General features: G+C 36.8%; 1 protein-coding gene across 4 annotated transcripts in view; it reads right to left on the bottom strand.

Moving 5' to 3' along the window:
• Positions 1-1,783: 1,783 nt before the first annotated feature.
• The window catches only part of clip2 (CAP-GLY domain containing linker protein 2), a 49,851-nt gene continuing 23,899 nt past the window's right edge, over positions 1,784-27,735 (bottom strand). The window contains exons 4-18 of one of the 4 annotated variants that reach the window (XM_079420185.1): positions 23,930-24,054; positions 22,262-22,475; positions 20,245-20,442; positions 20,033-20,136; positions 18,790-18,850; positions 12,479-12,529; positions 10,174-11,139; positions 9,734-9,791; positions 9,573-9,626; positions 9,010-9,093; positions 8,761-8,917; positions 7,742-7,901; positions 4,068-4,256; positions 3,880-3,942; positions 1,784-3,802 (exon numbers count right to left, since the gene is read on the bottom strand). In XM_079420185.1, coding sequence (XP_079276311.1) covers positions 3,791-3,802; positions 3,880-3,942; positions 4,068-4,256; positions 7,742-7,901; positions 8,761-8,917; positions 9,010-9,093; positions 9,573-9,626; positions 9,734-9,791; positions 10,174-11,139; positions 12,479-12,529; positions 18,790-18,850; positions 20,033-20,136; positions 20,245-20,442; positions 22,262-22,475; positions 23,930-24,054 — 2,496 coding nt within the window. In that variant the 3' untranslated portion in view covers positions 1,784-3,790. The remainder of the gene's footprint in view (positions 3,803-3,879; positions 3,943-4,067; positions 4,257-7,741; positions 7,902-8,760; positions 8,918-9,009; positions 9,094-9,572; positions 9,627-9,733; positions 9,792-10,173; positions 11,140-12,478; positions 12,530-18,789; positions 18,851-20,032; positions 20,137-20,244; positions 20,443-22,261; positions 22,476-23,929; positions 24,055-27,735) is intronic. The other 3 variants (XM_079420187.1, XM_079420186.1, XM_079420188.1) reach the window with 3 other exon arrangements.

The following is a 27,735-nucleotide window of genomic DNA, read 5'->3' as shown; positions in this document are numbered from 1 at the left end:
ATCGCCACAGCCCCCCTGTTATCGTTGCTTTATTTTAAGAGGAACCAGCCCCTGTACCCTTCCGCGGATCAGTTTAGGAACAAACACATCGATTTCGTCTGTAAATACATGTATAATTATAAAATGAGGATAAAAATAAAAAACCCTGATGCAACAAATCTTAAATAGACTATCTGATATTTTCCACTACAATAACTGAATTACATCTAATCAAGCAGCCTAAAAAATATATATGTATATATTTTTTTTGTATGAACAAAAATATTTAAATGTGCAATATTAATTACCATTTTAAATTTAATATGTGCAATATTAATTACCATTTTAAATTTAATATTTGTAATATCCTTTGCAGTTATATAAAGTATATTAAAAATGCTCATTATCAGATAAATTAACCTCATCAAAAGTAAAAAAATATTCAGAATTATCATATGAAATAACATTTAACTGTTTAAATCATCCCATTTTAACTATGGATGAGTTTGTTATTAGATATCTAGCACTGAAGGGTTCTATTATATCTGTTTTCTTATTATTAGTATAACGAAAAGTGCATTCATTCATTCATTTCACTAAAACTGTCTGGGTTTCAGAGACCTTAAACTTGGTGGGATGGTCTCAAATCCCAAATACACATCTTTATCAAACACTAGGTGGCGCTATTATAAGTATATTTTTAAAAATTGTCAATAATTCTGCGACAGGTTCTAAATTTCTTTGAATTCCTGGGTCAAGACAAACAAAACATGTGTCTCATGTAATTTCTACCTATAAAATTGTTACAATCATGGCAACAAAAAAAAAAAAAGATTTAAAACAATTACATTTCTAGGTGTGGCCCACAATGACAAACTGCCATAAAATGCCTAATAGACATTAGGATGTTTAGAGGATATGCACCATATTTTGGCCAGTTATGCTTATAGGACCCAGCAAACACAAAACGTATATATTTCAAAATGTTGTATTTTGGTCACAGTTCAACCTTTAAAAATTACAGTACAATAAAACAAAACAAAAATTATTGGAATAAATATAACGTTTTGTATATATTAAAATGCATCAATGTAGGCCTAATAATAGTCATTCTGTGTAGTTTTGAATATTATATTTCTAGCACGTGACACAGAATATTATGGCGGCAGCATGATGATGATCTGTGATCACAAACTGCTGTCCAACAACAACAAAGCCTAGAGAGCAACAGAACAGCCTTCAACAGTTTGCCTGGTTTGTTTTATATTATGTCTCCCCCTAACAGTGTAACATTGTAATGCGTGTATCCCTCCCCTCTATCATTCTGTAGCGGCTGCTCATTAGATTTGCTGGTGGAAATCATGTTGTTGTTTGCAGATATTCATCTTCAGATGGCCCCGGTGCCCATATGGCCTACATATTTTGCACTCCGGATATTGCACTTACAATACACAGACCAGTTAGACTTAAAAATACATTGGCTCATATCTTCCAGATGATTTGAGGAATGAAAATTTGTTTAACTTTTTTATTAAGCATGTCTCTTGATGACATGGGATTTTAAACTATTTTTTAAACACTAGTTTATTGTATTTCCATTTCTGTCCAGCCTAGTAGAGCCTACTAAACTACTGTAGCTACTATTACAAGAACTATAATAACTACTGGTACCAGTTAAAGGGACATTTCTGTCAATTTTATATTTATATTTTCTGCTGAACACAAAATAAGATATTTTGAAAAATGAAAATATTTTTGATTCCCACTGATTTACATAGTTTTTCGTCTTTTTTTTTTTTTTTCTCCCATACTATGGAAGTCAATGGTGGCCAGCAACTGTTTAGTTAGTATATATATATTTTTTTTTTTTTAACTATCGCTTTAAAGCAGTACATGCAAGATTAAGGTAACGGTATAAGAATCAGCCATTAGAAATCCCATATTACTGACCACTAATCTGAATATTAATGCATCCCAATATGGTGGAAAAATATGACAGTAACCTTTCCAAATAAAATGTTAAATAAAAGCATGACATTTTCGGGTTCAAATGGCAAAATTTCTTGAGAATGACAGATAAATATTTTCATGTAGTGTATATAGTGATAAATTGGAAAGTGCTTCTATACAAACCCTGCCCTTTTGAAAATAAGAGGAAAGCATTTGTTACAAAAAACGCAACAAAGTGTCTCTTTTGTTAATGTTTAATTACTGATTCTTGGGAACCATTACAGCAAGTGGAGAGCAAACTGTTTCCCAACAGATAAAAGGCATTTTTATCGAATCCAACTGCAATCTAAAGCAATTTCAACTGCAAAACTTGGGGCCAGCCCTATCATTTTCCCTATTCTTTTTGAAAAAGAAAATGCTTTCTTGGTTGTAATGACAATTGCATCAGTATAAAGTTGCCTAATGAACAAACATGACCTAATTGCACAGTATTTCATCAACATGGTTTTTCAAAGGAGATAATCAATTCTGGAATACCATTGAGCAGACACTGATTTGCAGGATTGCAGTTATATTTTGTACTGTTTCTGTTTTAACATCAGATGTATTACTACAAAGGTGTGTATGGACAGAGAAATCTGATCAGAGAGAAAATGCTAAACAGTCTTTCTTGATCTTTTAAGGGGAGGTACTAAAGTTGAACCTTTCCTTTTATCAAAATACTTACTTGCATATTAACAAAAAAAAGTTTTTTTAACTTTAAAAAAGGTTGCTTACTTTAAATATTAAATACAATACTGTGTGCATGTAAATTAACAAGCTTTTTTGCACTTTTGTAAAGATAAAATGAAAAAGGCAAAAGAAAATACAGCTATATGTCATTGCAATGAAAAATAGTTCATAGTCCATATTGTTAAATTCATTCAAACAATTGTCACTAATGTAGTACCTCCTCTTAAAAGTGCCAAGAAAAGTTTCTCCAGTCTGAATTAAAAGAATGAAATGATTCAGCAAATGAATCCAAATGAAACAAAAGCTGTTGGCTCATTGTTCATTTAAATGAACTACAGGATGGGAGTTGGCATTGTCTGCTAATATTTTATGATATTACAAAAGTATGGACTAATATTGACTGAATCTGCAATACTGGTTCTTGAAGCTTTACGGTGCACCTTAACTTGCTAACTCTGTTGAACATGGTTGCGGAATACTGTATAATTCATACCTCGAAAATTCATGTCTCGATAAAAAAAAATCAACAAAAATGAGCAGGAATGGAATAATGGAGCCTGTCTGGTTTATTTACTTGTTTGCTACAGTATCTAGTGATAAGTGACCAACCCAAGACCTTCAAAGCTTATGATGGAAGTTGGCCAGTTTATCTCTTTGAATATACCATTTTTAAAAAGCATAGATGGCAAATAAATTAAACGGTATAAATTGAGGCCAAAAATGTTTTCTAAACTGCAAACGGTTACAGCCAACTGAGAGTATAGCAGGGTATTGGATTTTCCGAGGATTCAAGTATCCTGACCAACATTCTCTCGTTTGTTAAGTCAGACATCATTGTCCATCTCGGAGGTAGTCTACAGGGTCGGTGAGTCAGTTTGTCCGTGTTGTACCACTGACCTTAAAAACCACTTCCGTTAGGTCTTTTTAAAGCATCTCGGATCATTTTAGATATTCTTCGATTTGTGGTTTCTGTTTGTTCATCTATAAAGTCGTTGTTTTGGTGTTAACTGTAAACAGAAAATAAGATGTCCAGTGAAGCATTAGTCCAAAGGTCTAGGCATCAAATTGGCTTCTTCTTTCCCAATACACCTCAATTCTTCCCTAAACATCTGAGCCGTTTTAGCCCTCATCAGTGTTCTTCCTAGAAAGAAAAACAGAGTTTAGTATAATACAGAAATATTAGGATTCTAAATCCTCTTTGAACAAAGATCTATTAACCTCTTGTGTGAAGGAAGTGTCTTCTTGATGGATTCCATTTGCAGAATTTGCACTAGCATGTGCCTGTGAACACAAAGAAAGAGTATTTCAATATTTGTGACACTGATGGACTGTGTTAGTGTGTCCATTGTAGGAACAGCCAGGAGCAGTAGCAGGTTGAGGATAGGTGCTAACTGTCTGTTGTTTACCTGGTTCTTGTCCGGTCGGGTGCGCATGGCCTGCACTAGCTGGTCCACGTGTTGGTTGTGTTCCAGAGCATTCCTCAGGGCATCTTCTGTGCTCAGCAGCCTTTGACGCAGACGGGCCACCTCTGTGTCTGAAGCAGTTGGGTCCATCATCGAGTATCGACGGTGCTCTGGAGATGACCTCTCCCGACCCTGATAGAAAGAAATTGTACATTAAAAGGGATGCACAAAATATAAGTGAACTTATCAGTCACAGTCAAAAATAGTGTATTATATAATAAAAGCAGTCATGGGCAAAAATATCGGCACCCTTGCAATTCTGTCAGAAAATGCAACCCTTCTCTCAGAAAATTGTTGCAGTTGCAAATATTTTGGTACTCACGTTTATTTTTGTTTGTTTGCATTGGAGCAACAAAAAAAACAAAAAAACAAAAAAACAGAAGAAAAGTCCAATCTGATACAATTCCACACAGAACCCAAAAAATGTTTAAAAATGATTGGCACCCTTAACTTAATATTTGGTAGCACCCCGTTCGGAAAAAATACCTGAAATCAACTGCTTCCTGTAACCATGAATGAGTTTCTTACACCTCTCTACTAGAATTTTGGACCACTCTTTTGCAAACTGCTCCAGGTCATTCAGATCTGAAGGATGCATTCTCCCAACTGCTGTTTTGAGATCTCTCCACAGGTGTTCTATGGGATTCAGATCTGGACTCATTGCTGGCCATTTCAGAACTCTCCAGCGCTTTGTTTGTAATCATTTCTGAGTGCTTTTTGAAGTGTGTTTCGGGTCATTGTCCTGCTGGAAGACCCATGACCTCTGGTGGAGACGCAGCTTTCTGACACTGGCCACTACATTGCGCCCAAAAATTCTTTGGTAATCATCAGATTTCATGATATCGTTCACACAGTCAAGGCATCCAGTGCCAGAAGCAGCAAAGCAACCCCAAAACATCTTTGAACCTCCACCATGTTTGACTATAGGGATGGAGTGCTTTTCTTTCAAGGCCTCATTTCTTTTTCTGTAAACAGTGCCATGATGTCCTTTACCAAAAAGCTCTACTTTCGTCTCATCTGTCCACAGTACGTTCTCCCAGAAGGATTGTGGTTTTGTCACATAAGTTTTGGCAAACTCCAGTCTTGCTTTTTTATGCCTTTTTTGTGTCAGCAGTGGTGTACCCCTGGGTCTCCTACCATGGCATCCCTTTTCATTCAGATGGCAACGGATAGCGCGAGCTGACACTGTTGTACCCTGTGTCAGCAGATCAGCTTGAATTTGTTTGGAAGTTAACCGAGGTTATTTATCCACCATTCGAACAATCCTTCGTTGTATTTTTTCATTAATTTTGCTCTTCCGTCCACGTGCAGGGAGGTTAGCTACAGTGCCATAGGCAAACCTATTGATAATATTACGCACAGTGGACACAGGAGCATTAAGATCTCTGGAGATGGACTTGTAGCCTTGAGATTGTCCATGTTTTTCCACATTTTTTTTCTCTCAAATCCAGACAACTCTTTACACTTCTTTCTTTTCTCCATGCTCAGTGTGACACACAACACAAAGGTTGAGTCAACGTTTCTCCATTTTAACTGGTTGCAAGTGTGATTAAAACATTGCCCACACCTGTTACATGCCACAGGTGTCTAAATACAAATTACAGGAGCATCACATGCTTGAAAAGCAATTATTTCTTACAATTTTGACAAGGTACCAATACTTTTGTCCAGTCCATTTTTGAGTTCTGTGTGAAGTTATCAAGTTTGACGTTTCTTTATTTTTTGTGTTGTTGCAGTGCAAACAAAAACAATAAGCATGTGAGTACCAAAATATTTGCAATTGGAACAATTTTCTGACAGAATTGCAATGGTGCCGATATTTTTGGCCATGACTGAATTAATATATATATAACTTTTTCTTATTTTACTTTGAGATATACATAAAAATACATCTTATTATTCATTGCATGACTTAATAAAATAAATTATATAAAATAAACACACTGACCCCAAACTTTGAACATGTTCGTTAAACTTCTGTGCTTTGCTTTACTTACCACAAAATGAAAAAAGTATCATGTTTCCACAAAAATGTTAAACAGCACAACTGTTTGTTTATGTATAGGTGCATCTCAAAAAAATTTAATATCGTGAAAAAGTTAATTTTTTTGTAACTTATTTCAAAAAGTTAAACTTTCATATATTCTAGATTCATTACACGTAAAGTAAAACATTTCAAAAGTTTTTTTTATTTTATTTTGATGATTAGAGCTTACAGTTCATGAAAGTCAAAAATCCAGTATCTCAAAATATTAGAATATTTCCAAAGATCAATCAAAAAAAGGATTTGCAAAACAGAAAAGTTCCTTAAAGTATGTTCATTTATGCACTCAATACTTAGTTGGGGCTTTGAAAAAAATCAAATTCCAGCGTCAGTGAGGAAGCGATCAGCCTGTGGCTCTGCTGAGGCACTATTGAGCCTTCAGCTCGTCTGTATTGTTGGATCGACTGTTTCTCATCTTTCTCTTGAAAATATCCCATAGATTCCATATGGGGTTCAGGTCAAGCATGTTGGCTGGCCAATCAAGCACAGTAATATCATGGTCAGCAAAGCACTTGGAAATGGTTTTGGCACTGTATTCAGGTGCTAAAGTCCTACTGGAAAAGGAAATCAGCATCTCCATAAAGCTCCATAAAGTGCTCTAAAATCTCCTGGTAGATGGCTGCATTGACTTTGGACTTGATAAAACACAATGGACCAACACCAGCAGACGTCATGGCACCCCAAATCATCACTGACTTCAGAAACGTCACACTGGACTTCAAGCAGCTTGCATTCTGTGCCTCTCCAGTCTTCCTCCAGACCTTGATTTCCAAATGAAATGCAAAATGTACTTTTATCTGAAAAGAGGACTTTGGACCACTGAGCAGCAGTCCAGTTCTTTTTCTCCTTAGCCCAGGAAAGATGCTTCTGACGTTGTTTCTGCTTCAGAAGTGGCTTGGTAGCCCTTTTCCTGAAGACGTCTGAGCTTGGTGACTCTTCATGCACTGACTCCAGCTTCAGTCCACTCCTTGTGTGCTCTCCCAAGTGTTTGAATCCGCTTTACTTGACAGTATTCTCAAGCTTGCGGTCATTCCTGTTGCTTGCGCACCTTTTCCTGCCCAATTTCTTCCTTCCAGTCAACTTTGCATTTAATATGCTTTGATACAGCACTCTGTGAATAGCCACCCCTTTCAGTAATGACCTTCTGTGACTTATCCTCTATGTGGAAGGTGTCAATGATCGTCTTCTGGACCACTGCCAAGTCAGCAGTTTTCCCCATTATTGTGGTTTCAAAGAACAAGAGATACCCCGAACTTATACTGTAGGGATGGTAATTTAATGAAACTCAAATGTAAATATTCTAATATTTTTAGATTCTGGATTTTAGACTTTCATGAGCTGTAAGCTCTAATCATTAACTTTTTGAAATAAGTTACAAAAAAAAAAACACTTTTTCACAATATTCAAATTTTTTGAGATGGACCTGTACATATATGTGTGTCTGGGAGGAAAATCTGATTAGTAAATGAAAATTCACTTAAATTTAATTTAAATGTGTCAACAATGACATGAGATGTGTGTCATAAAAAAGCAGCGACTACTGTAGTCGAAGGTTTCTGTTCATATATCTCACCAGCAGCAAAAGTTTCTCTCGCAGAGTTTTGATGTCATCCTGTAGTTTCTGTTCCTTCACCCTCCACTCGGCCCTGTGGACTTCACGGCCAAGGTCCCGATCCACTCCCGCAGAGTGACGTGGAGATTCCAGCAGTAACACCCGAAGCTCATTCAGGCTCCTGATATGCATACACCCAGAAAAAGACAAAATATTGCATAAAAATATTATTATAATAATATAAAATTTATATATTAAGGCAACATTCTTCTGTATTGTAATGTGTGCTTGACCTAATCAAAGCCAACCAACTGTAATAAGTGTAATAAGCTTTTGTATATATTTTTAGATCTCAATGCAGTCAATAAAAGTTTGAAAATGAAAATTCTGACATCATTTACTCGCCCTCAAGTCTTTCCAAATCTGAATTTTGATCCCAATTGACATCGATAGTATTTTTGGTACTACTATGGAAGTGAATGGGAACCAAAAATGTTTGGTTATCAACATTCTTCAAAATTACTTCTTTTGTGTTCCACAGAGCAAAGAAACTCATACAGGTTTGGAAAAACTTGAGGGTGAGCAAATGATGACAACATTTAAATTTTTAGATGGACTATCCCTTTAAGGGCAGAGCCCAACCCCTGACAGCATGTAGCATTGATTGAAAAGGCTAAATGACATTTCAGCCAGTTTTAATCAGCGTAATTGTCTTCATTAACTCAAACTGCTCTTGAGTAGATTACAATCAGCAATGGTACATGGCTAACCATTTATCCTAGTGTATTGGGAAGCAATATGATCCAGATGATGGTTCTCCATGACAGGAATAAAATAGAGGCTCAAGTACACACTATGTTCAAGTTTACAAGTGTAAGTTAGATGATTAAAGCATTTCTTGACGTGCTTCAAAAACTGAGACAATTATTTCCATGTGGAAGATATGCTGTCATTATCATCTCAAGTGCTTAAAAGCTCACTCACACCTGTAATAAATCACTAAGTGCCCGCTCCTCCTCCATGTTATGCTATGTAATTACCTCTCTTTCTTCAGAAGCTCCTGGCTAATAATCACAAGCTGGCCTGATGCATCATGGGATTTCTTGGTCATGGACTCCAGCTCCTCCTCCAAGCGCATCTTTTCCTTAACGAGTCCATCTGCCGCCTTCTCTCCCAAATGAACCTTTTCCTCCAAGGCTACACATAAGATACAAAAATAAGATACATTGTTTTTTTAACAAAAAACAATGAGAATGACATAAATGTAACACTTTAAATGTGATAATTACCAGTTATTTGGGTCTTCAAGGCATCTACTTGGGTTGTTAGAGTGGATACTTCTTTTTCCCTTTTTGTAAGTTTCTCCAGAGTTTCTAATAAAAAGTTTGAAGTTATAAACACAGGTATAGAGAACTTTCACATGCTGAAATGTCTGAAAACTACTGTGTAATTACTTCTAAAATTTAGATTAAAAGAAACAAAATAAAACATTAATACCTGAATGATTTAGCATACCACTGTCAACTCATTTACTACTGTAAAGAATTTGGGGTTATTAACATTTTTGGGAAAAAAGCAATGTATTCAGAAGCAATGCACTGAAGTGATTAAAAGTGACATTTATGATGTTATAAAAGATTTATTTTTCAAATAAGTGCTGTTCTTAAAAAAAAAACAACATATCATGGTTTGCAACAAAAACAGTTTTAACTGTGATAGTAGAAAATATCGCTAAAAATTTCTGAAGACTGACTTCATGGTTGCTAAAAAAGAAATCAGCTTTTCCATTACAGGAATACATTTTAAATTATACTGAAATTGAAAACAGTTATTATCATTTTGTTATTTTCACCTGTTTCAGTATACTTTTTGGCCAAATAAATGCAGCCTTGGTGAGCATAAGAGGCTACATTCAAAAACATAAAAAAAAAAAGAAATCATACAAAGCCCAAACTTTTTTGAATTAAAATTACGGAAGTAAACATTTTTCATTGTCAGTATTTGTACACGTACCTTCCATATTCTGTTTTAGTTTCATCTTCTCTTCAGAGTTGTCATTATTTTCGATCATCTGGATGGGCAGAAAACATTATATTTAAGTCAACTTTTTTTTTACTAGTCAATAATCCTAAAGGTTTTAGAATTGACGTTCTTAATTTGGAGCTAATACCATATGATTTCAATGGGATCACATAAGGATAATCTAAGCATCTGATAAGATAAATAAAAATTTCATATTATTTTTTCGGGATTTTAGTTTATCCAGTACGATCTTGATTCTTATTCATCCCATTAGGATTCTTTAGGACTGGTTCTAAATATATACTAATCAAATTCCAATTTTAGCCCTGTACGCACTGGAATCTACAAAATAACTTGGATAACATTAACTAAAATGCAGCACATTTGTAAATAAATCATTAAAACCGTTTTTTATCCCAGAGGTCACTAACATTAACATCCTGGGTGGTGTGATCCGCCTCTACAGCTTGCAGTCGGTTCTCACTGACTCTCAGTTTCTCTTGCAGTGAGAGGATCTCTGCTCTGCTCTGAGCTTCAGCCTTCTGCAGGGCCTCATAATCTACCATCTTCTTCTCAGCCAGCTCCAGCTGCTCTTTGAGAAGTCGGGTGGCCTTTTCATGCTCTTCATGGGACTTATCCAACTCGCTGATCCTCAACTCAGCCTTTTGAAGCTTCTCTGAGACCTCTTTGAGCTCCAGAGTATGCTGGCTGCTCTTGGCTTCCACCTGGATCTTCCAGTTCTCCTCATTCTCCTCCAGCTGATCCCGTAATTCCTGAAGTCGAGCGCGTAGATCTTCACGCTCTTTGGCCATTACAGCAGCATCGATCTCATGTTTGGCCTTCAGGTTCTCTAACTCCAATTGCTGCTCCATCTTTAAGCTCTCCAGAGCTGCTCTCATCTCAGGTGTAGTTCCTTCACCCTCTCCTCCGCTGTTATCACTGGACCCACGATCTCTTGTTAGCGAGGCTTTCAGCTCCTCTAGAGCACGTTGATGGTCTCCAACCAAAGCGTCAAGTTTGGCTTTCCAGCTGTCCATCATCTCCATGTTTTCACGAGTGGCCTGCTGAAGTCTTTGCTTCAGGTCGGAGATCTCTTGGCCCTGACGTTCTGTTGTGGCTTTAAGGCGTTCGACTTCTTTCCGGCTGGTGCTCAAGGATGCTTCGTACCTCTCTCGCAACTGGCTGCTCTCTTCACGGCGTTCACGGCCTGCAGAGAGAAGCTGTTCCCGCAAAACCAGAGTCTCCGAGCTTATGCCTGGTCCGCTGTCTCCAGCATCTGTGCCTGGACCAAAGGAACCTCTATGAAGCCGAGCCTGGAGCTCCTCGACCGCAGCCTTGCGCAATGCCAATTCTTCTTCCAGCTGCATAACACGACTCTTCTCCTCAACTGTAGTTTGCTAGAGGACAGAAAGAAGGTCAGAAATCCTGCATCTTTTATATGCCAAAACCTCCAGTCTGCTCAGGGGAAACCCTCAAAGGATTTAGTCATTTCTTCAACGAGACCTTTGAACTTTGGATTTAATTAGAGATTCAAAATAGAGCAAACTAATGGACATCTAGTGGAAAATGCTTGTTAATAAATGTGGTGACTATAACGATACAGACAAATAAACTAGGGATGCACACTGAGAACCATAACGGTAATGGCCAATCTGTCCTAAAGGTCCTAAAACAATTAAGAAAATACCATTTTAGGACCATTATTTTATGAGACATTATTTTGATGACAATTAAATAAAACTCAACAATAGACAATTGTCATATAAAAAAGTAATTCTGTAAGTAATATTTTCATTAAAATATAAAATACTTTTCTACAATTAATTTTGTAATACTTTACCTTTTAAAAGGTTTTAAATTGTACAGTTTCAATTGTACAGTGTGTGTGTGTAATTTACAATCAGAATCATTAATAAAATTCTATTATTTTTGCATTATTGTAGATTGCAGAGATATTTTAAACTGCTACAGAACACTAGTGAAAACAGCGGTTTATTATAATGATAGTAACAGTAATAATACTTTTTCCAAAACATAAAAAGTATAAAAACACAGCCATCATATTGCCTATCTGTAGAAACAGTTTATATATTATAATATGTTATTATATAAAATGTTTATATATTGTGCATCCCCCAAATAAACATTTTAATGTTGTTGATAATCGGTATGAAATATCTTGGAGAGTTGCCCACTAGAACTAGCAACCGGATGGCAATGCAGTCATAAGAAGCAAACAAAGCATTTGCTTGCCCTGCAAACATTTCAGTGAATGGCCATTTTTGGAAAAATGGCTCTTGCATGTGCAAAAAAGCAGATATAGTGCAACCTATGAAACTACACCAGCATTCCTGTTGAATTCAAGCCCAAGCAAGCCTTTCTCAGTCTGTCCATCTAAAAGCAGCCAGGCAAATATGAGATGGAACGGTACACAGCAAGTCCAAAGGAACGCAGGCAATCACTACTAGGATTCAAACTATGTTTAAAGAAAAAAAATATTCAAAGATGCGTTTCATTTCACAGAGCAAACAAATATTAATGTTAGTCGTTGTGGAGTCATCTGAAAATTTGATAGTTCAAAGAAAAGAGGAAATCAGATATTAATAAAAGAGTTCATAGCTGTGGTCTCAAACCACAAGAGAGAAGTGAGAAGAGCACACATCTAAATATACTATTCATGTTTAAAGCAGAAGATCACTCTGAAAACCACACAGCATGTTACTCCCTTTATATCACCTTGACACTCTTGCCCAGCCTCATGGGTGTTGGCTGGAGCCTGCCTCTGACCTGTTGATAAATGTGAAATCCTGTTGATTAGAGTGCCTGAACTGTGCTGCCTTCATTCACCATTATTTCAATGACAGCCATATCTACACTTTTTAAATTTAAGTGAATGTGAGGCCCTGTTTATGCTTGATATTAAAGGATTAGTTCAGTTCCAGAATAAAAAAAAAATTCCTGATAATACTCACCTCTATGTCATCTAAGATGTTCATGTCTTTCTTTCTTCAGTCGAAAAGAAATCAAGGTTTTTCAGGAAAACATTCCAGTATTTGTCAACATATAGTGGACTTCAATGGTGGCCAACGGATTGAAGGTCCAATTTGCAGTTTCACTGCAGCTTCAAAGGGCTCTAAACGATCCCAGCTGAGGAATAAGGGTCTTATCTAGCAAAACCAACGGTCATTTTTTTAGAAAAAAACAAAAACAAATGTATATACTTTTTAACCACAAATGCTCATCTTGCACTAGCTCGACTTAACACATTAAGTAGTCACGTTGGAAAGGTCACACGTGAAGTAGGAGGAAGTAGGGGAAAGCGGGGCACAAAGTAACACTTTTTGACTTTCTCAAATTGTGTAAATCCACTTCGTGTTCAGAGTATATTTTTTTTATCCACAGTAATTTCACACTTGTCTAGTACAAATATGTTGCTTTGTTTCATAAATACAGTGTATACGTTTTTCTTTATTTACCCTCAAAAATTGGAAGTGAAATGTGACAACATGCCCTGTAGGTGGGGTACATTGTAACAGCTGAGGGGCACGTTGTAACATGCCTAAAATGTGATCTGATCTTATGAAAAAAATATACAAGACAAACTAAAATATTTTGTCAATTAAATAAAATGATTATTTATTTTAAATAAAATAATGGCGTTTTTTAAATAATTAAAAGTAATCTGATTTTTGAGTTTGACAACGAACACATTGCAACCATGCCTGGGACGGCCCATATAAACGAGTCAAAATGCTTTCCGTGTCTTCAAATAATAATTTCTGAACATTAAACAATGATTGTCAGTCTTTATTCACCTGTTTCTCATCGTTTCTCATTAAAATGTATTAAAGTAAATAGTGTGAATTACATCGCTAATGTCATAGAATAGTACGGCAGGGCAGATTGTAACGCAGTGTTACAACTTACCCCATCTGTGTTCATTTAAAACCGGTTAGTGTCTTCTGCTAGTTATCTAAACGGATAAATAACAGATTGGAGATTAAAATAATAGCAGATTTGTCTCATTTTAAATTAGCAATAAAAACTGATGAAAAATTTAATTTTACTACGGTAAAATAAATGTTCAGCGATATCTTCAAAAGACTTTTGAATTTTGGCGCACTTTTTTTCTCTATATAATGTTGATATGGTAACTAGTAAATACTGTAAAAATGTGGTTATGCTAGCATGTGTGGAAATATTTAAAAAACGTGCGTTACAACTAACCCCGCCTTACTCTGTGCCCCGCGCTCCCCCGACCCAGTGTTTACAAAGCAAACATGCAAAGAAAGTGAAACGCCCTTTACAAAAAAAAAAGGTAAAACAACAATGTTGGAAGAATTTGAAGCTGGAGGAGAAAATGAGATGAAGTTTTTCGCCCTGCCCTAACTTTTTAAACCCAAGTACACAGGCGAAGAACTAACCATGCGTGACTGTCCAACGTGATTTCGCAATGTGTGAAGACGCGCATGCTAGGGGTGGGACAATAAATCGATATGGTGATATATCGCGATTCTTCTCAGTACGATACGATAATCGATATCTGCCGCCAAATATCGATATTTTAATTAATACAATAAGGTGCTCTAAATAGATTTCCCAGCGTCTAAAAATGCATCCAAGAGCGCTCCGAGCAACCATGATCCGCGTTCTCTATGAAGATGGGGAAGCACGAGGAACCGAAGAATAAACAGATTTCCAGCCACTGTATTAGCTTTACTGCTATATATATATCTTTATGGAGATGAAAACTAGCAGCCCCAGAACAGCTAGCCTCTCCGCTCGGACCGCAGGTGTGAGAGAGCGCGCCGCCGGTGCATCCAGTTTTATGTGAACAACACCGGATGCTCTACAAGTGCGCGTTATGCAGTGTGAGCAGTGGGCACCGACCGGCAGAAACATAAATCTGCACCTATGGCATACGTAATGCGGAGCAGAAGTGTGCAGTGTGTATGCTTGCCGCGCGTCTAGATTTGAAATAACAAACCTGAGCGCGCAAAAGACGCGACGTGAACGGCTATTTGTTTGTGTGGGAGAAAGGTAGAAAGGTTGAGAAAGCACTCCAGGTAAATTTTGAAATGTACCAGGTTTATATTATATCTATCTATTTTTTTTCCCCTCTGTTTGATAAGCAGTTAAATGTGTTTGTACACACAGAGAAAAAGAAAAGTGTAAGCTTTTAATAAGTCCAAGAATAAAATGATTAATTTAGCCTACTCAACATGTTAAAATTGATTTACAGAACTTTTTTTTTTTGCTGTTTTTTAACAGTTTGGACTTGCATAAAGAAAGAAAACTTGCACTTAACCTTTTCACAGGCATTTTGTTTAGAGATATCGTGATGCATCATTATAGGATTTTCTAGAAATATATTGATTATCGCAGAATCGCAGTATTGTGATATTATCGTTATCGTGAGCCATGTATCGTGATTATATCGTATCGTGAGCTACCCTGTGATTCCCACCCCTATCGCATGTGCATGACAGAGCTAGTGCAAGATGAACATCTGTGGTTAAAAAGTATAGAATTTTTTGTCTGATGTCTGATCATTTTGCTAGATAAGACCCTTATTTCTCGGCTGGGTTCTTTAGAGCCCTTTGAAGCTGCAATTTGGACCTTCAACCCACTGGTCCCAGTTATAGGGCACTATATGGAGAAAAAACCTGGAATGTTTTCCTCAAAAACCTTAATTTCTTTTCGACTGAAGAGAGAAAGACATGAACATCTTGGATGACATGGGGGAGAGTAAATTATCAGGAATTTTTTTATTATGGAGTGAACTAATCCTTTAAGATGCGTTTTGGTCGATTGGAACACAAGTTGACCATGAAGACACATTTCTGGTTACAGCTGCTGTTTTAATACGTCTCTTTTGTCCACGGGTGTATGCATAGACATATTCCTGTTTTTTTTATCTAATATTACAAAATAAGCTAATATTGCAAAGGGGGACAACAGAAAACTATTCCAGAGAGCAGCAGCTTTCATTTTTGCTCTGACAGCTGCAATACTACACCGAATGCTGTGGATATGTGTTAGAATCAGGACTGGTAAGATAACATTGGTATTTTGTTTCAACATCACATCCCGTAATATTTAAGAATTAGAGGAGGCAGGCTTTAGAGGTTTAAGTACCTCTGGAAGTGGTCAAAGGTGGACAAGTTCAAAAGTTTTCAGACCCTGTTTACACCTGTATTTTGTTGTCCACTTGTGATTGGATCGGTTAAAATCCTTAATACCACGTGTAAATGGGCCTGAGTGGTGTTTGTCTAAGCAAAACCATAATGCTAGAAATTTGGTGGTTGCCAGAGTGTTGCTAGTTGGTTGATACGACATTGCTAGGCGCTTGCTAGGGTGTTCATGGTGGTTACTAGGGTGTTAGTCGTTCTGGTTGTACGCAAAGGCATTGTTAGTCAATTACTAGGGTGCTAAGGATGTTTTAGCTAGGGTGATATGGGTGGTTTCTAGATTTCTAGGAATTGAGTGGGGCATTAATAGACGTTAGGGTGTTTTGGATGATCGCTTAGGAATTGCTAAGGCAGATTCTAGGGTCTCGATGGACATTAGGGCAATGCTTGGGTTTTCTGGGTAGTCACTAGTAGGCTTGCTGCGATAGACGGTGTTGGCGGTGATACCGATGTTAAGCCGCAACACCGGTTACTTCACTTGCCCACCGCGGCACCGTCCCTCACCGTAATTTAGATTTTTTTTAATAGTAATAAAAATTATTTAGTTCAGTTAGAGAACAGACACTACAATTAAAACTGAACACGGCTGCTCAATGCAACACATCGAGCGAACGACAGTCGCGCATCACAGATCATTGAACACGTGAGGAGAGTGAGCCGAGGTGACCGACAGAAGAGTGAGGTGAGACAGACAAGACGATGGCAGAAGAATTTCAAAACGAAATGTAAAAGCGCCTGTTTAAAAAATTATTTTGGATTTTGAAAAGCCTGTTGACCTGCCATTTATCTAAGGTGATATTGGAAGGTTTTTTTTTAACATTCGTTTCTCATTTATTTGGTTCCACACTATTTGCTAGTTTTTATTTTATTTAAACTGTGTGATTTTCTCCCCAAGTGAAAGTAAAATGCGCACGGTGCTTTTACAAGCAAAGGAAAGTGGGAAAACTCAAACAAACTAAAAACAAACAACTGTTTGATGCCGAATTGCCGCAAATTCGAGGAAATGAGGGAAAACTCAAACGACCCCACCACCACCACGGTAATACCGGTATTACCGGTGTTGTCACACGTCGATTAACCGATGGGAAAATTTCCTCACCGTCACAACCCTAGTCACTAGGCCTTGCTTGATAGGGTTTTCTGGTTAGAAGCTAGTGTGTTGCAAGACAGTTTTGATGGTTGTTTAAGCCATATTTATGGTGTTCCAGGTGGTCACTAGGGTGGTTTTAGGGTTGTCCGTTGTGGTCATTATGGCAGTACTTGGGTTTTCTGGATAGACACTAGGCTAAGTGATTGCTAGTGTTTCAAAGAAAACAAAAAGAACGACTTTATTCAACAATTTCTTCTCTTCCATGTCAGGCTTCAATGCATGTTTACGACATTCGACTGACATGTTAGAGATTAAAAAAAATTGTCCTTTGCACACAAAAACTATTCTTGTAGCTTCATAAAATTAAGGTTAAGCCACTGATGTCACATGGACTAATTTAACGATGTCCTTACTACCTTTCTGGGCCTTGAACATGTCAGTTGTGTTGCTGTCTATGCAGGGTCAGAAAGCTCTCGAATTTCATTAAAAATTTGTGTTCTAAAGATGAATGAAGGTCTTACGGGTTTGGAACGACATGAGGGTGAGTAATTAATGTTAGAATTTTCATTTTTGGGTGAACTTTCAATTTAAGTTAAACAATTTTGGGCAGAAGAGGAATAATAACTGTAATGCCTTAACAGATACCTCTAATTATACAAAAAATAAGGGCTACAAATACAGCATAGAGGTGTCAGAGGGGGTTTGTATCACAACTCTTTCAAAGGTTGGAGGCTGTATTTCAGCATCTAAAACACAATATGAAGGCTAATGTGAGGAAATGAGATCACTGTGGAGAAGATAACTCCTCAACTCCACCTGAGGGTCTCAGGCAGATGCTTAGTGAACAAGAGAAGACAGGCATGAAAATATATTTTGCAAATGAAAGGTGAAAGCAGTTCCTGGCAGTTCAAGGAGCAATGCTGCCCCACAGAGACAGGCAAAGATCTCCAACACTCATGACTTTGGGGTTTCACAGCAATGCAATTTCTGATCAGAACTGGAGTAAATACCAATTAGCCTAAATCAACACTCTAAACTCAAAAAAACGGGTGCAATTAAAATAAGCCTGAAGTATCTGATCTTTTCTGATCAACTGGCATTAAACAAATCTGATCAGTTGCTCTAGTTACAAACATGTCAAATGATGGAGATCCCAAGCCTGGTCAATAAAGCACAAGCAGTGGCAACCCATAGACAGGGGCTCTAACAAAGGGACAGAAACATGGCAATGGGAGAGATGGCTACAGGCCGGGGTGTTTCATCTCCCTGCATGTTTACCATCTTTTCCTCTAACTCTTTCTGAAGCCGCTCTGCTTTGGACTTTTCCAAATGCAGACACTGCTCGAGCTGCCGAATACGGGCATGCTCCAGTTTGGTCTGAGTCTACAGAGAGAAAGAAAGGAGGAAATGGAAAGACACGAGAGAAAGAGAAAAATAGACATAGGTAGCACAGAAAAAGATTAACAGGTCTTAGCTATTCACCAATAATAATACCAAAGTGTGAAGACGTTTAAAGGCAAGACAGGGTATGCTTTAACATTCGGCATGACAGTAAAGGCCTGGATAAACAGAGACATATTTGATACATTTACATGACAAAATTTGTTTAAGTGTTTGAGGACTGAAGATGTTTGGAAAGTATGTCAGTGATGGCATCAGTTTTCTTCTGTTACCTTCACAGAAATTCTCAAAATTGAAAAAAAGTACACATCATCTCCCAGTAAAGTTGTACAAATATAGTAAAGTAGTAAAAAAAAGGCAGATACCTCCAGGTCTCCTTTGGTAATGGACTCTTCCTCAACTCTGAACTGAAGATCTTCCACCTTCCTGTCATAACACATAATGACCACCAGGTGTCAGGAAATTCCTCATTTAATTTTTTGTCTGTTACTTTGGTAGATAGACAGCGGTTTTGGACTTTATACTGACGCCTATTGGCATGAATGCAGGTTTAATTACCATATATAATTGTAGAAATACACTATTTCCAGGTGTTTTTGACATTCATGGCTGTGATATATCCATGACTGTTTTTGTGAAGAGTAGGTTAAGATTATCAGTGGATGTCTCTGTTAATCTAGCAAATGATACACAATTATATATCTCATCATATATACTGCTGGTTGTGATTAAGAGAATGTGTGCCTTTTTGTGCTACAACACATTAAATTAAACTTTCTACATGGCAGGTGAATTAGCAAATAATAAAATCATGTAAATAATTTATGGCCAATTTTTAGATTAGAATTTTTCTCAAAATCTGTGTGTGGTGAGTGCAGAAAATATTATGAAAACAAATCACTCTGAATATTAATTTTGGGAATTTTGATTTCTCAGTTTATGACCCCTTATTTATTTTAAACATAGTATAGGTATTCTCACTGATCCAACTTATCCCTCACTCGATCACGCTATAGCTCCTTCTATGGGCCTATGATATACAGTAGACTTTTTCAAAAGCCTACCATTGTCCAACAGCATTTTCAAAGCCCCCTGCCAGCATTTCTGCTATAACTGTGACAAAGCTTGTTTTTGGTCTTTTTTTAATAAACAAATTCAGAAACAGTAGTTATTTAGAAGAAAAAATAAATATGGTTATTTTATGCATTTTTAGCATTTTAATTAAGTTATGATTATTCATATAATTAAAATAATACATTAATTTGAATCATTTTAAGTCATCCTGCGGCCCCTTGGCAGTTTGCGGAAGCCCTCCATTGAGAACTACTGATGAATATGCCTTCTAATTTTATAGGGTAACATGCATCCTGAAATGTCTGTTATTACTCCTCATCTAGGTGACAACTTAAGAAGTGTCCCAGCTACCCCACTCACCTCTGCTCTTCAATAAGCACCTTATTTAGGTTTTAAAACTTTTAAATTAAAAATAATTTTTAGTGCACCTTTAACTCAAGTACCAAGACAAAAACAACTAAACTGAACAACAGCAAATGTTAGGATACTATTGTACAATATATGTGAGGCTACAATGTACAATCAAAACGGTACCTTTTCTCTTCCTCAAGCTGATTGGCCAGCTCCATTTTGTCTTTCTGTGTGCTTGCCAGCAGGGCTCGGGCTTGCTGTAGGTTGCTCTCTGCCTCTGTTGCATACTGAAAGAGATATGAGAAAAGGTCATTGTTCTTCAGTACTATTTCATTTACTAAATGTAGTAAATGAAATGCACATATAAGTGTTGTGTTTATATGTGTGAGTCACACCTGCAGATGTCGGGCCTTCAGTGCCGTCAGTTCTTTTTCCACCTCGCAGATATGGCTGGTTGCCTTGGCGACCTCGGCCCGCTCCAGGTCTCTCTCAGCCAGGAGCTGCTCTATGTGCTGCTGTTTCTCCTTCAGGGCTTCCTGCAGAGCCGTGGTCCCCGAGATCTTACGCGCGTACCTCGAGGATGTCTCTGTCAACTGCCAGTAATGAAGGAAAAAGCTAGCTGAGTGAAATGAAATAAGACTTTTGGATTCAAATTCAAACAAGGATTTGATGATGAATTATTAAATGGCTCTTATCAAGCATTTAAAGTGATGAAGTGATAAAACACACAATGACCCCTTTAAAGGTGACATATTATAAAAATCGGACTTTTTCCATGTTTAAGTGCTATAATCAGGTCTCCGGTGCATCTACCAACCCAAAAAACGTGAAAAAGGACAACCCATTAACTTTGTTTTGGTAAGCCTTTCTCGGCAAGATTGTGGAAAAACATGCCACTCAGATTTCACACCCCAGTGACGTGGGAAGGGAATCTTATTATAATATTACCGCCCATTAATCTGCACGTTTCCACCCACGACATTGCCATTTTGTTTTTGCGATTTCTTTCAAGCAGTTTACCTTCACAGACATAACCAACAGTTTTTTTTGTAGCTCGTGTGTTTTTAACATAAACTTGTGTGTATTTGACAGTATAAGCGCAATAAGACATGAAAGAGAACTTAGTTTAGTACTCTCATGCCATGTGACAGCCGCTTTCTGTGCGCTTGCTTCCAATGCGTACACTCAGAAAAACGTGTATCAGAAGTTTAAACTGATATGGCTTTAAAACACATGATTTCAATGCGATCAACATGATAATCAAAACCAAACCTGTGTAATTGAGGTACGAGGCTAGTGATGGGAAGTCCGGCTCTTTTGGCTCGGGTCCCTTAGAAGAGCTGGCACTTATGACTCCCAAATGGCTCTTCATTTGGTATCACACGGAGCCTTTTATTTTAACCCAATTTAGCAATTGTGAATGGTTTGTGTTGTTAAGTAATTTTTTATTCAGTGTTTTTATAAAAGCCTTATTTTTATGCATTTTTTCGTTACAAAAAAAAATTACAGTTACTATTATTTAACATTTTAATAAAACTTTAATTGAACACAGAACCACAGCAAACAAATCAAATAAATAAATAAAAGCAAAAGTCTTAACATTATGACACTTGAGTCTTTAGTGCAGGTTGGCATATCAGATGCCTCAGCATAGATGGGCTGATGCGATCTCTGTGATTATTTGTCCTGTTTTTGAGAAGACTCTCTCCGAAGGGACCGATGTTGCAACAATGCAGTGTCTTCCTACCATTACCTTAACCAACATGCTTGCGTTTAAATCCGGCTCCCCTGTCTCTCTCTGTTGCTCTGTGTACCTGGCCTTTACCACTACACTTGCAATCTTCGGAGCGTGTCCCCCACTTCCTTCTTTCACATAATGGTATGATCCTAGTCTATTCTCCCATGTGATTAGCTGCATGTGTAATAAAAATAAGGCTTTTATGAAAACACTAAATAAAAAAAATCCTTACCAACACAAAAAAACATTCACGTTTGCTAAATTGGGCTAAAATATAAGGCTTTGGCTGAAGATTTGGGTCTTGGCTCTTTTCATTCGCTACAAAGAATCAGCTCTTAGAGCCGGCTCGTTCACGAAAGACACATCACTAGTACAAGCTGTAAAGTCACAGCCCTATTCTAGAAAAGGGGGCGTTTGCAGCAGACATGCATGAAAACAGCATATTTCTGCTTCCACTCAAAATACTCATTTTCAAAATGATATAAAAATGATCTATGGGGTATTTTGAGCTGAAATTTCACATTTTGGGGACACCTGAGAATTATATTACCTCTTGTAAAAAGGGGCATAATAGGTGGCCTTTAACAGTCACATCAGGAAGCAATGCTGTAAAATGTCAACATAAGATATGGTTTGTATTGGCGCTTTCTTATTGGCATTTTACCATCCCTTACCAGGCCAGTGCGACTGGGTCGTCCCCCAACACTGGAGGCCACAGAGCTGACAGAGCTGATGGAGGAGCTGGAGGGGCTGTGAGCCAGAGACGACACACCCATCGCCATACGCTTGCTCTTCTTAGCTTTAGCTGGACTGGTGGATGGGAAGCCAATGCGGATCACCTTGTGGATTGGAGCAAAGAGGCCAAATTTGGGCGGGCACTGGAAATATCTAGGGAGAGACAGAGAGAATAAGGAAGTGAGGAAGGAAATAGCTCGTGTCTTACTCTGCGATCAAACCTTCTCAGTGATGAACTGTGAGAAATGCAAAATGCATCTTAACTATATTGTTTGTGATTGAGGTTACTGAATAAATGCACTTATGAAACCTCTGTGTGACAATAGAAATGTTATTTGTAAGTATTAGAATTAATATTAGGAATTTCATGTTTTGCTTTTAAAGAGAAGAAGTTTTTGCCTTTTACCAGTAACGCAGAGATTGTTAATTTATATGGTAAAATAATAAATCAAGAACTAGATGAGTAAATGAGTAAAATAAATAATGCGTATGAGCTGGGATTAACATTAAAATGTCAACATATGTACTACTAATAAGATGGAAAACTAAATCCTGAAAATTGTATCAGTTTTTACAAAAATATTAAGCAATACAACCATTTTCAAACAAGATAATAAGAAATGTTTCTTGAGCAGCAAATCAGCACATTAGAATGATTTCTGAAGGATCATGTGACACTGATGACTGGAGTAATGGCTGCTAAAAATTCATATCTGCCATCAAAGCAATAAATTACATTTTAAACTCCATATTAAAATAATACAGTTTCATGTAGCTGAAACAGTCCATTTTCAAATTTTAAATGGTTACAATATTACTGTTTTTGCAATAAATCAATAAATAAATGCAGTCTTGGTAAGCATAAAAGCTCTTTCAAAACCTTTGAATGGTAGTGGCTGTTGTAATCACTGTTTTCTATTAGTAAATGTTTCTTTTCTTATCCTCTGAACTGAACACAGGCAAATGTCCAGCCTGATGTCAAGCTATCATTATAAAAACAAACTACATAATCTACTAAATCCGGCCCTGGGCCAAATGTCAACAATTAACGATTATGAAGCTGTTTATTCTTGTTTGGAACTCAACCATCCCCATTCTTCATTGAAAAGACATCAGAGGTTTAACCTTGGCTCAGCATGTGAATGATTAAATGTCCAAATTACTTGGCCTGTACTTTACTACTAAAAGTCAACATAAAACTGCATTTGCAACCCATTTTACTTCAGTAATGTGACAGAATTTCCCTCAGAAATTATGTAGGTTGGGAGTTTGTCTGTCAGGAATTGTTTGGATTGGGAACAGTGACCATTAATCAGGTTAAGATGAGGTTATCAGATGTTGAAAAAAGACAAAAAATGTAGCCTCATAAGTAACATGAATCAATGAACTGCTGAATAAGACCAGGATGTATTGGAAAAAATTAAAATGGGCCCATTTTGATTCCATGTTGTAGGTCATACTACAACTGATAGGATATATATTAACATATACTAAACAGTCCTTAAACCTCTTTGAAAAAGACATGAAACATTGAGACCTCTTAATGTTGAAGGCCATTGAGGGTGTTGCTAAAGACAGCACATGTTAACAGAAGCCTAATGATGTACCTGGTTCCAGCTACAGCTCCATCGTTTTTCCCTAACGGCTCATCCAGTTCGACTCCACACCACTCGCCCTTGGCAAAGTCAGTCTCTCCCACATAACGCACTACTCCTGTTTTAGTGCCACCAACCTGAGGAGAGAGCAGAGAAGGTTCAGTGGTACATAGTGGTAACATGGACACATGGTTTACTGTAGTAACAGTGTAACAAAACTGAAACTCTCAACAGAAAATCTGCATTAGTCAGTTTATTCTAATAAATTACATACCATATATATACCAAATATCATTAACCGTTTGTGAAGTTTGAAAACAGAAAAGGGTATATTTTACTTATGTTGATGCCCTTAAAATGGCCAAATATTTGTCTACCACTAGTTAATAAATGTCTGTCTAAAAAGTCTAACGTCTAGGTAAATAGAGAGAGTTGCAGTGAAGTGTAGTAAACTCTGCCAGCTGGTTCTGAAATGTAACTGGGGATGACTGTTGTACTGGTTGAACTGGCTTAGATTCATCAACCCAGCGCTGGGGGAAAAAGGAGGTCACAGGCTATTCATTAGCGATGGCCCAACTACACATCAGAAAGCATACTGCCTTTAGAAACAAAGAACTGTATAATCACACGTTCTGTGTGCTTCAGAAGCTTGCTTTCATAGTACTGTAAAAATAATCTGCTTCTTTCATACACACACAATCACAATGGCCACTGAGCATTGCTGTAAGAAAAGGCTATGGTTCCAAGCAGGTCACATTCATAGCTTTACTGATCAATTATGCATAACATACAGAAACGAGATTTGCTGACCTTTCTCTTTAAAATTATTTCACTCATTTCAGTCATTATTATATAAGACTGGGACATTTACTGGCAGTTTTTGTGACATATACCCATTTGATTTGTCTTTGTTCTGTTCAGAAACAGAAAACCTGTTAAATAATTGATGCTGTTAAATTTAGATTGACAGCAGAAAGACAAAAAATCATGGATTAATATTGCAGTATTTGAAATATTGCAGAAAATCTTGAAATCTCAAGTGCAACTGATCCTAAAATAGCTGATAACCAATATGGTGTCCATAACCAGCAAATAAACCCTCTCAAAACATTATGAACATTTGAATGCATCAAATGCATTTATTTTTGCTGTTCTAAGTTTCTGTCAATTATTCATTATGAATAAACTTCACAATTTCACATTTTTTGTAGCATTTAACTTTACATAAAGACCAAAAATAGCAGAATTCAAATGGACCTAGTATGAAACCTTGAGGCACGTTTCTACAAAGACATCTTTTTACTGTTCCTAATCAACCAGCCTTACACCAGAAGGGTCTCTTTCAATACTTAGTCATATGACAGAGCAAAACAGAACACAAAAAAGCAGGAAACCATCCATCCTTTGGCTCAATTCCACATCCGAGAGCCATTATCTAGTGACTGCAATAACTGAAGAAATAGCAACAGATAAAACAAAGAATTAAATGAAAGACATACTCTCTTGGTTAGGGATCAAAAGCATGTCTGCTTTGAAAGAAAAAAAAGTACATACAACTACAATCATATATCCCAGCCAAAGACATACACACAAAGCTTTTTGCAAGGGTCTGGGTTTAGCCATTACTAGAGAGTGTAAACAGTGGACCATAAATGCATAAACACATGCTTACATTCATGGCCTACAGTTGTGTTCATATTTACATTTTAATCTGACTCTACTCAAATGGAATGAAAACCAAACTGCTTATTTGCAGTTGCTGTCAGTTTCCTGGTCTCAAATCCTAGTTTCAGCTCAGACAGCACACCCCACGTACCGCCCACAGTCTGTTCACTGACTGTCTGATGCATATTGCAGACAAGAATTGCAAATGTTGAATGAAATTCTGCTGTTCCAATTTGGTTGGCTGGTCTCTACGCAACACTGGAGGTCAATTTTTAATCAGTCCACCTGGAAACAAAAGTTCTACATACATTTTAGCCATTTTCTATGATGCTGTTTGTACAACTAATTGTACAGACTACTATGCTATTATTTGAGCTTTTCCCTCCAACACTACCATTCTGTTATTATAGTATGACTGAATTAAGATTTATCTGCCCCTAAAAGGCACGCAAAAAAAAGCCAAAAAAAAAAAAAAAAAAACTGTGATTGGTCGCTTTACATGTTGGTTATACAGTCTCATCCTGTCTAAGTGGGAGGTTCTTGGCCATAAGCTGCAGTGTGAACCAGCTGGACAACATTGTGTACCAATAATTAAAAGCCTAGCTCTGCAAACCCTTTGTGAAAAATAAGCGTGTCTAATTATATTGAATGTGCACTTGTAGTGTAAAAGTATATTGCAAAACTGTACTTGCAAATAATAATAATAAAATAATAATAAAATGTCATTAAATGTACTTTAAAAGAGTTCACTTTCATGACTATTTTTTAAAACAAGTATACATTTAAAAAGTGCAATTTGTAATTTAAAGGTTTTAAAGTACTTTTAAATCATCGTTTTAAGAATATTTTGTTGTGCTGTAAAAATAAGTACACTTCTAACATACAAAAGCAAAGTCTTTGATTATAATTTTAACTTAGGTAAAGGATTAGTTCACTTTTAAAAAAACTTTTGCTGATAATTTACTCACCCCCATGTCATCCAAGATGTCCATGTCTTTCTTCAGTCGAAAAGAAATTAAGGTTTTTGATGAAAACATTTCTCCATATAATGGATTTCATTGGGACCCAAACGGTTCAAGGTCCAAATTACAGTTTCAGTGCAGCTTCAAAGGGCTTTAAACGATACCAGACGATGAATAAGGGTCTTATCTAGCGAAACGATCGGTCATTTCAAAAATAAATAAAAAAGTTTAAGTTTTATAAGCACAAATGCTCGCCTTGCTCTGTTCTGTGATGCGCGTTCGTGACGTCACGTAATACGCAATTACGTGGAAAAGGTCACGGTTGACTTAGGCGGAAGTACCGAGTCAGTGTTTACAAATGTGCGGAAGGAGGACCATATACACATATTCAAATGTCTTTGTGTCAGTTTATCGTTTAAAATGCCCATTTCGTGTGCGTATCCTGGGTGTTTTAATATTAAAAAGCCTACTGACTCGGTACTTCCGTCTACCTCAACCGTGACCTTTTCCACGTAATTGCGTATTACGTGACGTCACGAACGCGCATCACAGAACAGAGCAAGGCGAGCATTTGTGCTTATAAAACTTAAACTTTTTTATTTATTTTTGAAATGACCGATTGTTTCGCTAGATAAGACCCTTGGTATCGTTTAAAGCCCTTTGAAGTTGCACTGAAACTGTCATTTGGACCTTGAACCGTTTGGGTCCCAATGAAATCCATTATATGGAGAAATGTTTTCATCAAAAACCTTAATTTCTTTTCGACTGAAGAAAGACATGGACATCTTGGATGACATGGGGGTGAGTAAATTATCAGCAAAAGTTTTTTTAAAAGTGAACTAATCCTTTAATATATTTGAAATGTACTAAATTGCAACTTTATTATTTTCAAATGTGCAATTGCAAACATTTAAATACATAACACACAAGTTTCAAATAAAGAGATGACATTAAAGTTAACCATAAATATGTTTGACTACAGTTGACAGCTTACTTTAACCATATTTCAAAGACAATAAAAGTTATTATGAAATAAAAAATGAAGATGTATCAAGTCCTACTTCAGTGGGTAAATAAAACTCTAAAGTTTGGCTAAATGGATTTATTATAAATTAAAACCATAACACATTTTTTTTTATTTAATTGTAAAGAACATGCAATTAAGTGTTCAAAAACATTACATTCACTTCA

The sequence above is a fragment of the Barbus barbus genome, assembly GCF_936440315.1.
Source record: "Barbus barbus genome assembly, chromosome: 6".
Taxonomy (NCBI): Eukaryota; Metazoa; Chordata; class Actinopteri; order Cypriniformes; family Cyprinidae; genus Barbus; species Barbus barbus.
This window is presented reverse-complemented; position numbering and strand designations above follow the sequence as displayed.